This window comes from Camelus ferus, chromosome 16, assembly GCF_009834535.1.
Source record: "Camelus ferus isolate YT-003-E chromosome 16, BCGSAC_Cfer_1.0, whole genome shotgun sequence".
In the NCBI taxonomy this organism is placed as follows: domain Eukaryota; kingdom Metazoa; phylum Chordata; class Mammalia; order Artiodactyla; family Camelidae; genus Camelus; species Camelus ferus.
The window spans coordinates 32190001-32205720 of NC_045711.1; the positions used below are offsets into that span (position 1 = coordinate 32190001).

Here is a 15720-nt window from a genome sequence, read left to right on the forward strand (position 1 = left end):
TTTAATTTTATTGGTCAGGTACTGGTAGTTAACTCTCAAGGAGAAATTTCACGGTTGAGCACCAAAAAGGAAGTGGTCATGAAGGGAAATATCAACAATTATTTTAAGTTGGGTCAAGAAGGGAAATATCGCGTCTACCACAATCAATACTCCACCAATTCATTTGCTTTGAATAAGCACCAGCACAGAGAAGACCACGATAAGAGAAGGCATCTTGCACATAAATTCTGTCTGACTCCAGCTGGGGAGTTCAAATGGAATGGTTCTGTCCATGGGTCCAAAGTTCTTACCATATCTACTCTGAGACTGACTATCACCCAACTGGAAAACAATATCCCTTCATCCTTTCTTCATCCCAATTGGGCTTCACACAGGTAAACGAAGCTAAAGGTTATTTATTGCTTTGAGTATAGTAAATATTTATAAAATGATTATTGCAGCTGCACTCTTTAAACTGTCATTATTAATGAATTGAATGAAGTCAGTTTAGTTAGCAAAACACTGGGATATTAGGGATATGAACGTACTTGCAAAGTTCCTGAGCCAGCATTATTAGCTATATTTGATATGTTTCTGGGAAGTGGGGTCTTTGTTCCTGGAACCAGGTGGAGGGCAGACAAAGTTCCAGAACATTATAGAAGGTCTAAGGAATTGGAGGACTAACTCACTGCTGGGATTCCTTTCATTGTTCAAAATCAATTATTCTATGAGATAGAGACTTCCAGTAGCAGTTTATTTTATACCTGTTTAGCCTAGAAACACATGCCCTGTAAGATGAAGTCATCATAAATCACAACTCTTGTGCTTTTAATTTAAGATCAACAAGGTGAAGTCTTGTTCTTTTTTTTTTTCCTTCTGAAATATAGGGCAAATTGGATCAAGGCTGTTCAGATGTGTAGCAAACCCAGAGAATTTGCATTGGCATTAGCTATTTTGGAGTGTGCAGTTAAGCCAGTTGTGATGCTACCAATATGGCGGGAATCTTTAGGACATACCAGGTAAGTGAATTCTGAGCCTTGCGAATGGTGTGTTAGACTCCCTCTTGGAATGTTAGTCTATGAATAATGAAAGTTAATCTGTTTAGAAGGCCGTATTAAAGATTTAACTCTTCTTGACTTCATTTTCCTCCTCTCTAAGATGTGGGCATAAATGAACATTAGTTCTTATTTATGATATAGGGTTGTAATGAAGATCAAAAAAGATCAGGTATATGAAAATTAAAAGTAGTTTCTAAAATAAAAAGCATTTTTATTGAATAGGAAGAATGCTCATATTTTTTGAATATTTATTCTAGAATGTGCTAAGCATCTGATTTATTTAGAGTTGAGTGTCTGGCCAGGGATCATGCTGATCTGTGTAACTTTAGCCGATGGTTAGCAAAAGAGAGAAGTGTTGTGATTTGAGCCTACTTTTTAGCCCTAATGGGGTTTTTTTTTTTTTTTTTACTTTAATCTTTACAAAGTTATTATTACAAAAAATAATATAAGCTTATGGTAAAAAAAAATTATTATTCAATGTGAAAAGTAAAAAACAGTCTTACCTTCCCATCCCCTCTCCAGGGCCCACTCCAAAGGTATACTGCTGCAATTTTTTTTTATATGAATGTATTTTGTGTTGCCTTCTACCTCTGTGTTTTATCTTATGAAAAATTTTAAAGAAAAGTAAATACGCCTACTAAATATTTGTCATCTGCCAAGGGTTGCTCTCAGTTTTCTGTAGTGTTTCCCTTCATTAATCTAATGGATACTTTTTTCTCTCTCCTTTCTCCCTTCTATTTTGAATGTAATGCTACTACCAATAGAAGCTTCCACAAACAGAATAGACTTGATTCTCCTAGGGTTAAAGAAAACAGGGTTAAGTTAAGGTGCTATGGACAGTGCACCCCGGGAGAGGGGAGCTAGAGGGTGGCGCACCTTTATTGTCCTCACTGTTGTCATTTCTCTGGCAGGGAGAGCAAGGGAAGAGTCAGAGGCAGATGGGAGGCCTGTGTTTCTGTTTTTCCTTCTTACCTTTACCTCCAGACTTGCCCCAAACTGTTCTGTCACGACATTCTCCTATTCAGTGCTCATCCTGAAACTTGTGTTGGTGGTCTCTGACGGCAGAGATCAACACTTTGAGAGCTAAAACTAAGCTACGTGTTGCCAAAGAAAACTCTAGCACTCAAATGTAACTGAAGTGATTAAATCATGCCTTTTATAAATTTGTTTCTAAATATTAAACATTCTAATGAAAGATGCAATTCAGTTTTTGTAAAAACATCATGTTCTCCCCCCTTCCTGGTTTTTCATTATGACTAGTCTTAAACATGTTACAAGAGTTATAAAATTATATCATGAATTGTATTAGTATTACACATCTAGTGATATGTATGAAAGAACTTTTTTTTTAAAAAAAATATGATGAGATCAAATAGAATACTCTGAATTTTTAAAAATTAGAGACCATGATTCAGGAAAATTTGAAGTTAATACAAAGACTTTCACTTTTGGCACTACTGTGGTCACACACTTTTAGGTGACAGTCTTCTAAGACTTGACCCTAAGGAAATATCTAGAAATTCAACCAAATACTTTATTCATAAAATGCTTATTGTGATATTCAGTAGTAAAGATTTGACAGCAGGATCTTTTTTGAAAAAGTGGTAATAAAGTCTGTTGCAAAACATTAAAGAATACTTAAATAAATGGAAATATATCTCATGTCCATGTATAGGAAGTCTCAGTGTCTTGAAAGTGTCAGTTTCTCTCATGTTAATACACAGAGTACAATCACTTTGATTAACTGTAGTTGGCCTTTATATAGAATTTCACAAGATAGTTGAAAAACGTATATGGAAAAGGGCAGTAACAGAAAAGGTAAATTTGAAGGACAAGGTGCAGAAGGATTTGCCCTCACACGTAACAGAACTTACTTGGTAGCTGTAACACTGTGGAATAAGCAAATAGACCAGTAAATTCTAAGTGTGAAAATCAAAAAACTTTTAAAATTCCAAGAAGAAAATTAAGAGATTGTCTTTATAACACTAGAGCAAGGTTCTCTCCTTCTTCCCTCCTCCTCTCCATTCCCTTCCCTTTTCCCTTCCTTCCTTGCCTCTCTTTCCTTCTTTCTCCCCCTGTTCCTTTTATACTTCCTTCCTTTTTTCTTTCTTCTGATTGTTTTCTCTCCTTCCTAATTCATTCAGTATCTCCCCAAACGTACCTAAGGCGGGTATGTTTATTTCTTCCATTTATAAGAATATTATCTATCAGATTTGAATGCGTGTGCATGTGTGTATCTGTGTGTCTGCATATACTACAAATGACCTTCTTTATGTTTAATATGTAATACATAAGATTGCATGTAATATATAAGCTATAATAGATAATAATAAAATAAACACCTGTGAATTCACCACCCAGCATAAAAATAGCATTATCATTGTATCTACTTTCCATTCACATCACTTTGCCTTTCTGGAGAGTTTATCATAATTTTTACATTTGTGTTTTGTCACACCCTTCCTTTTACTGTGTAGTTCTATCACCTATGTATCTATCAGTAAATAGTGGATTGTTTTCTGAGTTTTATAATAGTGTATCATCCTGAAAGACTGAATCATAGACTGGTTGAAGGTATTTTTATTATTTTATTTTAATAGAATCAAAAAGGGCCAGTATACACAGTATATTCAAGAACTTCTACAGTTTAGTACGAAAAAAAATCAAACCAATTAGTAGAAAAGAAGACCAGAGGTATAAACATAATTCAGAGAAGAGGAGACACAAATAGCCAAGAAACATGAAAGGTGGGGGAAAGCACATTAAAAGTAGGGGCTATTATTTCATATCCATTAAACTGTGAAAAATTTGTGATATAATAGGGAAGGAATTCTGACACATTGTTGATAAAAGAGCTAAGTGCTATAACCATTTTAGAAAACAATTTCTTAAAAACAAAAGTTGAGAATGCAATTCTGTTCCTCACTTAATACCTTAGCGAAACCTTACGTCTGTACGTGAGGAGTCATGTAAAAAAGATGTTTCTTATAGTGTGGTGAAATTGGTAACAATCCCTAAATGCCCATAGTCAGCCATGTTTAAATTGGTGTGGCTCTTTAATAGACTGCTATATAGCAGTAAAAAACAAACTAGAGCAACGTGAGTCAGTGAGATTGAATCTCAGAAACGTGTAACACAGTAAAACAGTTCTTTTCCTAAAAAATACATGTAGTATGAGTCTGTATATAAAGTTTAAAAGCTTGTATGCTAGCTAATATATTGTTATAATATTGTTTAAGGATGTAGACATTGGTGGTAAAAGTTTAAAGAAAGACAAGGGCTGTACGCTTGACACTTAAGAAATACACTTTTAAATAAATAACAAATGATCAAAGGAAAATCATAATGGAAACTAGAAAACATTTTGAATGACTGTTCACGAGAATACGACATGAATTGAAATTTGTGGGATGCAACTAAAGACTACCCAGGGAAAATTGGTAGCCTTCAACGCTTATACTGAGAAAGAAAAATTGCAGATTAATTAGCTAGGCATTCATCTCAAGGAGTGAAACCAAAGGAAGGAAATATTGACAAATACCAGATACTAAATATTTAATGAAATAGTAAGCAGTCGTACCTTAGATACTAGTATAATTTACAAACCTCTGATGAGATTATCAGGAAAGGGGAGAAGGACAAAGAACAAATAACCAGTATCAAGAATAAAAAGGGGGGACACACCAAAAGTTGTTTCTGATTCTCTCTCACTGATACTGGGGATTTTACGCCTTCAGAGTCCACTAACATAGTATTCAGGCTTCCTACATCTGTAGGGAAAGTGTCCTACTGGGCTTCTCCTCTTGGGTGGGGCAAGGGTTGGAGAGGAGGAGCCCCACTGACCCCAGTCATTGGACAGTAGGGCATAGGCCATGCTCTAGTCTCAGGCAGGAAAAGGATTTCAGGTTCAGTTTGAAGGCTGTTACTGCATCTGTCAGTAAGGAGATGGGCAGGACCAGATGATTTCATAAGGAAGTTCTTCAAATTTTAGGAAACAGATAGTTCTATTTAAACTGTTACATAAAATAGAAAAAGAAGGAAATCTTGTGCATTATTATTTCTGTTAGTATAAAACTTGATAGGTAGAAGTAGATAGAAAATTATGGCCCTGTCTCCTTTGTAAATATTTATCATTGATTAATAATTAATAGCAAATAGAAGCATATTCAAGAAATCTTAAATGAAACATTAGCAAATATATTCAGAAGTAAATGAAAAGAATAATAAATCATTACTAAATTGGATCCCCCTAAGTGTGGAAGATTTGTCCATTCTCAGGAGATTATTAATACCATGCTATTTTAAGAAGTCAAAGAAAGAAAACTAATTATCTCATTAAATGCCAAGGAGGTATTTCTTTATTGAGAAGATACAAGTCCATTATTAATTCTTTGTTTTAAAAAAACTTAATTAAATAGATATAGATGAATGGCTGTTTTTTGTAAAGCTGTGTTTCAAATCAAGTCATCACACCTTTTTTTTTTTTTTTTTTTTTGCGGGAAGGGGGAGTTAAATAGATATATTCATTTAATTATTTTTTTAAATGGAGGCACTGGGGGTTGAACCCAAGACCTTGAGCATGCTGAGCATGCACTCTACCTCTTGAGCTATACCCTCCCCCCATCATGCTTTTTGATTGAACTCTTGAAGCATTCCCATTAACATTTAGGATGCCTACTGTTACTGCTATCTTTTAACTTTTCTTAAAAGTATTATTTAATGAATTTTACCAAGTGAAATAAAATGTGTATATATTAGTAAATATAGGAACAATTCTGTGTAGTTGATCTAATTACAGAAGACCTAAGAAGACTAACCAAAAAATTATAAAATAATATGAAAATTAAATAAGGTGGCCACCATACTGAGGAATAGGTGTCATACATACAAACAGTAACCATGACAAAAAATTCAGCGGGATTTCTGAGTTAAAATAACAAATTGAGTAAACACGTTTAGTTTTGCTCCCTGCTGAACTTACCAAAACTGACAGAGGGATTTCTTCAAAGCATAAACCCACAGGGACAAGGGGAACAACAGAGAATACAGCACCAGTAAGACTGTGAAGCAGTACTGCAGGTGGACGGACGGTATCCTACCCAAGAAGGCCAAATCCCAAGTCAGTGCAGGAGAACTAAGAATTTCCACCAGTGACACCATAGAATCCTCAAAAGGCAGGAAAGCAGGAGGTGCAGCGCAGCCCACTTCGGAGTCCGTCTCTGGGCTGCGCTTGTTTACCCGCGGTCCTGCCAGGTAGCCTGAGAGCGGTGAGCCCGCTGTCTTCTGGGCCTTGCTTATGCCCTTGCCCTCTGATTTCATCGTAAGAGGTTTCTTAACTTGTAAACTGCGATCTAGAGACAAGTTTATTTTTTCCTGTGACCCTTCTTTTAATAATGACAATATTGCTCTTGCCTGTGCAGCTAGTTTTTATTCTTGCTATTGAGTTTTCAAAAGCCAAACTTCATACTGGTTGGGACACACACATAGATGGTAAAACTGTGAAGAAAAGCGAGGAAATGAGAACACAGGAGTCAGGATCGTGACTGCCTGGGGGTGGGACACCCTAGCTTTGGATGTAGTGGATATTGGTAAGTTTCTGTTTCTTAACCCGGTTACAATACATATTTTTAAAAATTATAATGAAGAAAATGTCCCAGCAACAATAAAACACGTCAAACAACCAAGAATAAATGTGAGAAGAAATATTCAGGATTATGTAAATAAATCATCATTAACTTCACTAAAGATATAAGGATACTTCGAGTAAAAGAAAAGACACATCACATGCTTAGGCGTGTATATCACATTTTCTAAAGATGCCATGCGGTATATTAATTAATCTATTAGAATTAATAATCATTTATATTGTGAGTAGGAGTTTTCCTCCTTGGGGGCGGGGCAGGGGGTTTGACTAAAATGATCCTAATATTTCATCTAGAAAAATTAATGCAAGAAATGGGAAATAGGTAATACAAAATAAAGAGAATAGGTATTAAAATGTGTTTTGAAGCACAATAATCAGAATAAATTTGTGCTACAGAAGAAGTAGAGCAGTGGAATCAAACAGAATCCGGAAAAAGACCTGAACACACGAGGGAATCTGCTCTGACAGCACTGCCTGTCGGAGAAGGAAGGAGGGAGCATGCCATCCGGATTTCTGCCTCAGCCAAAACACTCAGATAAATGAGGATTAAAAAAAAAATTTTTTTTAACACTCTTAAAAACAATAACAAAAAAACTTAAATAAGAAAGCATGGATTAATTTATGTTTTTGTTGTGATACTTTCTTTTCAAACAGATGTAAAACCCAGATGCCATAGAGGAAAAAAGTGGATATATGTATTTAAAGTTCTGAGTGGAAAAATAATATTATAATCAAACTCAAAAGACAGATGACAAACTGAGGAAAAAAATTTGCACCACAAATGGAAAATTTCCTTTTATTAAATGAAAAAGACCTTTTATAAATGAAAAGGACTAGTAGTCCATTACAGACAAGACAAAGGATTTGAACAGGCATTTGACAGAAAAATAAATATGAAAGGCCAGTAGACATTAAAAATAATGGTTACTTCTCTCATAATTAAAGAAATGTAAATCAAAACAATGGTATAGTATTTCTTATCTCTTAACTGGGGTAATAATTTGGAAGTTTCGTACTAACTTGAGTGAAGGTGTGGGAAAGCAGGGTGGCTTTATAGTTGATGGCAGTGTGAAGTGTACAGTTCTGAGGAGTAGTTGGGCACCATTTGTTGGCATTTTAAGTATAATAGTCTTTGGACTCTGTTGTACCACTGGGAAACATAAAGAGATACTCCTCAAGTTTACCAAGACAGACATAAACCATTGTTTCCTGTAGCTTTGTTTGTAATAGGAACAGAAACACAACAAAACCCTGTGCACCACGTGGAGGACAAACAGGAACAGAGTGGAGGCTCAGTCCACACTCCTGGTCCGGCTCTCAGTTGACCTGGGGGCGCGTGGAAACACCTGCCACCTGGTGCGCCCGCCAACACAGAGAGGCATCTGGAGGCTGTGTGGTACCAGCGCAATGGAACTTCCTTCCTGGGGCCTCCAGGCTGCTAGCAGTAGCCGAGATTTCTGCTCAACCAAGTGGGATTGAACTCCTTCAGAGCTCACTTTTCTTGCTGCCTTTTCCCATCAGGATTGTCTTGGTGGTAGTGAGAACAATAGAATTTACTCTGGGATAGCTAACATCCCAGATTAGCTACAGTACTCCCCACACTGGCCTGGCATCCTCAACAAAGTGAAGCCTTTGTATTTGGTGATGAAAGTGGACCTGTTTCCCGGGCAAACTCCAAGAGCACAAACTGAGTGCCCAGCTTAGCCGTGAGTTTCCAGAGTGTCACCGCACTGGTGTTCTCCCCACACAGTGCTCTGTTCCTGGCCACCATCAGCAAAGTTGCTGTGCCCCACCTGGGTTTGGGTGTTTAAAACTGAGCCCACAAAAACTCTGTTGAGAAATACTACTTGTTCCTGGCTCAGTCGCTCCCTCTTGACCCTGGTGAGCTGAGGCTGTCAGGTCATCCACCATGCTGTGCCTACAGAGCTTGCCCCACTGCCTGATTCCAGGAGTGGTGACAGGTCTATGGTATTTGAGTCTGAGTAGTGCCCAGTGAGAATCCATTCCTTTCCTCTTCTCCCAAGTTGTGGGAAAATGAAGAACTTTGCTATACTCTTTGTGTGCAGTTAACAGATATGAGCTCTCAGCCTGGGAGATGCTAGATTCTACAGTCCTGTACTCACAGGGACACAAAGCTTTTTTAAAAAAACTTGGAGATAAATGGACAGACAGAGGATGTTTTTGGTGGAGAGATGGGGATAAAAAGAATTAAATCTCCTCTCATATCTTTCTAGCACCGGCCCCTCCCCCAAGTTAACAAAAGATCTCTTTATTCTTTCCGTGTAGCTGTGCGTTTAAAATGGGCTACGTCTGGGTCGGGTGTGATAAAAACAGTTCTCCCACTGCGGCTCTTACGGACAGGAGCTCCTTCGTAAGTTTTGGTTAGGTTCCTGTTTAAGGGACATATTCCCGTTCACAAAAATCTAGACTAGTCACCTTGAAGTAGAACCTCACTGGGCCTGCCCATCTCCTTGCTGGTGGGTGCAGTAATGTGCCTGCCTTAAAAAAAAAAGTGTGGTCTATGCCCTGTGCCTAATGATTAATGCATAGTCAGTGTGGTCCTTCCTGCCCAGCCGAAAAGGAGCCCCGTGAGCCCCTTTCTCTGTGGTTGTAGGAAGACACATGCTACTTGGTCCTGAGTTCTGTGTTAGTGGACCCTGTGAAGGCTTTAAAATCCTGAGTGCTAGCTAGAATTAGAAATGTTGCTTGATAAAATAAAAGTTTGGGGACTTGTTGGTCTTTTAGGGGAAGGAAATAATGTGTCTTTTTAAAGAATACTTTTATCTTCTCATATGGAAAGATCTCCTAATGCAGTTATTCATCAATGAAAAAGTGTGATTTGTAATGTAATATCCCTTTTATGTAAATACAATGTTGGTGCACGCCTGAAATGTTTTAGGAATAAGTTGTAAGTGAGTATGTTTCTTACGGAGAAGCGTATGGGAATGTTTTGTTTTCACTTTCTTGTACTTTTTGATTTTTCCTATTATGGAATTGTACATCTATTTATTTTTGTGAGTTTGGGCTATCTGGGTTGTGGGATTATAGCTGACCATTCTTTATTTTTGTCTTAATTTTCAGTATGATATTTTTACCTTTGTTTGTTTTTCAAGGTTAAATGTATTCTGTCTCTCTATCCATGTACTTTTAGGTTACACAGGATGACATCAATTGAAAGAGAGGAGAAGGAAAAAGTAAAAAAAAAAGAGAAAAAACAAGAAGAGGAAGAAACAATGCAACAAGCTACATGGGTAAAATATACGTTTCCAGTTAAACATCAGGTAATTTTATTATAATCTTTTAAATTGTGTTAGCTATTTCTTGTGTATGTGCATGTGTTTGTTTTATTGTAGTTCATAATGTATCAGTTTCTGGTGTACAGCATAATAGTTCAGTCATACATATACATATATATTTTCGTTTTCATATTCTTTTTCTTTCTTTCTTTTTAACATTTTTTTATTGAGTAATAGTCATTTTACAATGTTGTGTCAAATTCCAGTGTAGAGTACAATTTTTCAGTTATACGTGAACATACATATATTTATTGTCACATTTTTTTTTTCACTGTGAGCTACCACAAGATCTTATATATATTTCCCTTTGCTATACAGTATAATCTTGTTTATCTATTCTACATTTTAAAATCCCAGTCTGTCCCTTCCCACCCCCCACCCCCTTAGCAACCACAAGTTTGTATTCTATGTCTGTGAGTCTGTTTCTGTTTTGTATTTATGTTCTTTTTTTTTTTTTTTTAATTCCACATATGAGTGATCTCATATGGTATTTTTCTTTCTCTTTCTGGCTTGCTTCACTTAGAATCATATTCTTTTTCATTATAGTTTACTACAGAATATTGAATATATTTCCCTGTGCTATACAGCAGGACTTCGTTGTTTTGTCTATTTTATATATAGTGGTTAGTATGCACAAATCTCGAACTCCCAATTTATTCCTTCCCCCACTGGTTACCATAAGTTTTGTTTTCTGTGTCTGTGAGTCTGTTCCTGTTTTGTAAATAAGTTCATGTGTCTTTTTTTTAGATTCCACATACAAGTGAATATATATGGTATTTTTCTTATTCTTTCTGACTCAACTTCACTTAGAATGACAGTCTCCAGGTCCATCCATGTTGCTGCACGTGACATTACTTTATGTTTTATGGCTGAGTGGTACATTTCTGAAACCTTGAATCTGCAACTTCGAATACTTAACAATTTTGTGTTACTTTTAACAGTCTTTTAATTAATATAGTTGGAATTAAGTAAATCTTTCTGGCAATTTTATAAGCATAGCTTTATCTTAGTAGAATATAAGTGGATCATTAGACCAGATTGTTGAAGTTGTTATGAAATGTAAAATTGTTTTACATTTTTCATATTAGAAAGGCATATTAAGGTTTTTCATAAATCTTTGATTCTTGTTGAAAATAAAGTTGACTGCTAGATTTAATTAATTTGCCTGATTGTTGATTTTATTTGGTAAATATGTATAAAACCACATGTGCTTTATAAAACATTCTCATTCTTATTTAATCAGCATGTTTTCATTTATACCAGGTTTGGAAACAAAAAGGAGAGGAATACAGAGTAACAGGATATGGTGGTTGGAGTTGGATTAGTAAAACTCACGTTTATAGATTTGTTCCTAAATTACCAGGCAATACTAATGTGAATTACAGAAGGCCATTAGAAGGAAGTAAGTAATTAAAGTTATTTTTCCTGCGTAGTTGTTTCTGATTTGTGTTATTTCTTAAAAATTGTGTAGTATATTGACTATATTTTGGATAAAAGTGTTTTTCTGAAGTTCTTAATAGAATGTGCAAAATTACTAATATAGTTTAATAATTATAAACTCTAAAAATGTTTAAATTACCTTTATTCACAGGATTTTGATATCTAGGATTTTAGCTTAAAAAAATTACAGTCTAGAGCTTATTAAAAAGAAAGAAAGGAAAAAACCCTCAGCCACCTAATTGTTTTTGTCAGATCTTAAATCCAGTACTGCTTGACATCTTGAGGTATCACAGTATCACATCTGGTAGCCTCAGTGTTGTAACACATAACAAAACCAGAAAGAAAACGGTAAAGGCCTGCGTGACACGATTACACAAATGAGGTATTAACTCAGTTTTTGCTACTGGCTGATGATTTTATTTAGAACCACAGAACTCTCGAGGTGAACTGCCTTTTTGAGAGACCATATATTTTGAAACTCATGTTACATGAACAAATTATGAGATGAAGGTGTTAAGTGATGCACTGAAGCTCACACAGGTAGTGGGTGGTAGACTCCTGGCTACAGCCCGTGTCTCCTCCTTGCTCTCTACCATGTTGTCTCTCTTTTGTTTATCCAAGTGATTTACAGAAGCAGATCTGTTCACAGTGCAGAATGATTTGCTGATTTATGGTGTGATGTGTTCTTTCCTGTGAAGCATGTGTTACAGTGCCAAATAAGTACTGTGTACTGCGTGCCTAGCTAACTGATTTGGCTTCCATGTGATTGGCTCTGGTGAAATACAGACTGGTAGATTTTTGAAACTGTTAATGTGGGAAAATTATTGAATTATCTTTCAGCAGAAAAAAATACATATTTTATAAAGCTCACTGGAATTTAGTTTTTAGGAACTCAGTATCTTGCATATAGTATTTTTTTTTCTTTTTTTTTTTTAATGGAGGTACTGGGGGTTGAACCCAGGACCTCGTGCATGCTAAGCATGTGCTCTGCCACTGAGCTATACCTACCCCCCTTGCATATAGTAGATGCTTAGTAACTATTTCTACTTGCTAAATAGAAATGTTCAATATTCACTTACGTTATCTGATTATATTCAAATTAAATGTCCATTATAATAAATTCCCAAAAGTTGTTATAATTCTTTATTCCCATTTTGTTGCTCCAGTTACCCATGTAGTAGTTAGAATTACAGATGGCTTTTGTTTTAATTGTTTCTGGTGGTTTGACCTATGTAATAAAATCTAGATTATCAGTATGCAAATATTTAGGATTTTGCAAATTTACTTTGTATCTACTTTCCTTAGAGTGGGGTTTTCTATTGTTCAAGTGCTGGGCCTGCTCTAGCAGGTACCAAGTTGGTCTTCTAGCATCTTTTGAGTCTTTTCCTCCCAGTTGATAGCTGAGAAGAAAGCAGCAGTGTACATCGCTGTCTTAGCTCAACTACACAGTAGGAATTAGAGTGAAGGTGACAGTATATTTATATATATTGTTTACATAAATCAATATGGGTTATACTGATTATAACCTCAGAACTACTAGTCCCTATAATAATGGCTAATCTAATCTGATCATTTGATAGAGGCACAGGTAAATTGAGAAACAGAGGAATGCAGTTCAGGGAGTAATTGACTTAGCATCACCAGACCAGAGTGTTCAACTTTTTTGGCTGCTGACTGTGTGTCCCTTATCTCTGACCTCTATTCTGTCCCAGAGGCATTTGCTTTGCACGTTAATTTATAAGCTTCAGTAAAGGATATGTGTTAATACTCTTTATGTCAAGAAGACTGTAAATGGGGGGGAAACAGACATTTTATAGTTGTCTATTTTAAATATCAGAGTTCTTATAGCTTATTCATGGGGCTACCACAGTAACATAAAGCTCTCTTTTCCCCCAGTTTTATTATGTAGAATTATTACCGTTCGACTAAACATACACGTTATATTGCATGTAAATACAAACAGTATACTGCACTTTTAGTTTTTGTATATGTACTAATTATTGTTTCTAAGAACAGATTAGATCTTTAGCTGTTTAAACTTACATAGTTATCAAAGGAATAAAGCCAACTACAAAATAAAAATGAACAGAATGTAGTAATCCAATCATAAGGGCAGTCAGATGTGCTTATACATATTCAAGAAATCAAAATAATAATTAGTTCATTTGTGTCCTTATTATTAATGTCACTGTTTTTTAGATTTTTCATATAAATGATGTCATATGGCATTTTTCCTTCTCTTTTGTCCCATTTCATTCTGAATGACAGTCTTCTGGTCCATCCATATTGCTGCAAATGGCATTATTTTATTCTTTTTTATGGCTGAGTAGTGTCCCATTGTATATATGTACCACTTCTTCTTTATCCAGTCATCTATTGTTGGACATTTGGGTTGTTTCCATGTCTTGGCTATTGTAAATAGTACTGCTATGAACATTGGGGTGCATGTGTCTTTTTGAATTTTATTTTTCTCTGGATATATTCCCAGGAGTGGGATTGCTGGATCACGTGGTAAGTCTATTTTCAGTTTTCTAAACAACGTCCATGCTGTCTTCCATAGTAGCTGCACCAGTCTACACTCCCACCAACAGTGTAGGAGGGTTCCCTTTTCTCCACACCCTCTCCAGCATCTATCATTTGTAGACTTTTCAGTGATGGCCATTCTGGCTGGTGTGAAGTGATATCTCATTGTAGTTTTGATCTGCATTTCTCTGACAATTAGCGATGCTGAGCATTTTTTAATGTGCCCATTTGCCATCCTTATGTCTACATTGGAGAATTGCTTGTTTAGGTCTTCTGCCCATTTTTGGATTGGGTTGCCTTTTTCTTTGACATTAATGTGTATGAGCTGTTTGTATATTTTGGAAATTAGTCCCTTGTCAGTCACATCATTTGCAAATATTTTCTCCCATTCTGTAAGTTGTCTTTTTGTTTTGTTGGTGGATCTTTAGCTGTGCAAAAGCTTTTAAGTTTAATTAGATCCCATTTGTTGATTTTTGCTTTTAATTCCAATACTCCAGGAGCTGGTTCAAAAAATATATTGCTGTAATGTATGTCCATGAGTGTTCTGCCTGTTTTCCTCTAGGAGTTTTATAGTATCTGATCTTACATTTAGGTCTTTAATCCATTTTGAGTTTATTTGTGTACAATGTTCTACTTTCAGTCTTTCACAGGTAGCTGTCCAGTTTTCCCAGCACCACTGATTGAAGAGACTGTCTTTTCTCCATTGTATATTCTTGCTTCCTTTGTCATAGATTAATTGACCATACTTGTGTGGGTTTATTTCTGGACTTTCTATCCTGTTCCATTGATCTATGTGTCTGTTTTTGTGCCAGTACCATACTGTTTTGATTACTGTAGCTTTGCAGTATAGTCTGAAATCAGGGAGTGTGATTCCCCCAGCTCCATTCATTTTCAAGATTGTTTTGGCTATTCGAGGTCTTTTGTGTTTCCATACAAATTTTACCATTTTTTGTTCCACCTTGGTGAAGAATGTCGTTGGTAACTTGATAGGGATTGCATTGAATCTGTAAATTGCCTTGGTTAGTATGGCCATTTCAACAATATTGATTCTTCTGATCCAAGAACACATTATATCTTTCCATTTGTTTATGTCGTCTTCAATGTCCTTCATCAATGTCTTAACAGTTTTCGGCATACAGGTCTTTTGCCTCCTTGAGTAGGTTTATTCCCAGGTATTTTATTCTTTTTGGCATGATGGTAAATGGCATCGTTTCCTTAATTTCCCTTTCTGCTTTTCATTGTTAGTGTATAGAAATGCAGCTGATTTCTGTATATGTATTTTGTACCCTGCAACTTTACCATATTCGTTGATGAGTTCTAGAAGTTTTCTGGTTGCTTCTTTAGGCTTTTCTTTGCATAGTATCATGTCATCTGCAAACAGTGACAGTTTTACTTTTTTGTTTCCAATTTGGATTCCTTTTATTCCTTTTTCTTCTTTGATTGCTGTGGCTAAGACTTCCAGAACTAATTGAATAAAAATGGTGAGAGTGGGCATCCTTGTCTTGTTCCTGATCTTAGAGGGGATGCTTTCAGCTTTTCCCCATTAAGTATGATGTTAGCTGTAGGTTTGTCATATATAGCCTTTATTATGTTGAGGTATGTTCTGTCTGTGCCCATTTTCTGGAGAGTTTTGATCATAAGTGGGTATTGAATTTTATCAAAAGCTTTTTCTGCATCTGTTGAGAGTATCATGGTTTTTATTCTTTAATTTGTTAATGTGGTGTATCACATTGATTGATTTGCATATATTGAAAAATCCCTGCATCCCTGGGATAAATCC

General features: G+C 35.9%; 1 protein-coding gene across 12 annotated transcripts in view; it reads left to right on the plus strand.

Annotated features, from left to right (window-relative positions):
* The window catches only part of BPTF (bromodomain PHD finger transcription factor), a 129143-nt gene that overhangs the window by 61805 nt on the left and 51618 nt on the right, over positions 1 to 15720 (plus strand). For all 12 annotated transcript variants that reach the window (XM_032457050.1, XM_032457056.1, XM_032457061.1 and 9 more), the window contains 4 exons: positions 19 to 374; positions 867 to 998; positions 9833 to 9962; positions 11241 to 11379. In XM_032457050.1, coding sequence (XP_032312941.1) covers positions 19 to 374; positions 867 to 998; positions 9833 to 9962; positions 11241 to 11379 — 757 coding nt within the window. The remainder of the gene's footprint in view (positions 1 to 18; positions 375 to 866; positions 999 to 9832; positions 9963 to 11240; positions 11380 to 15720) is intronic.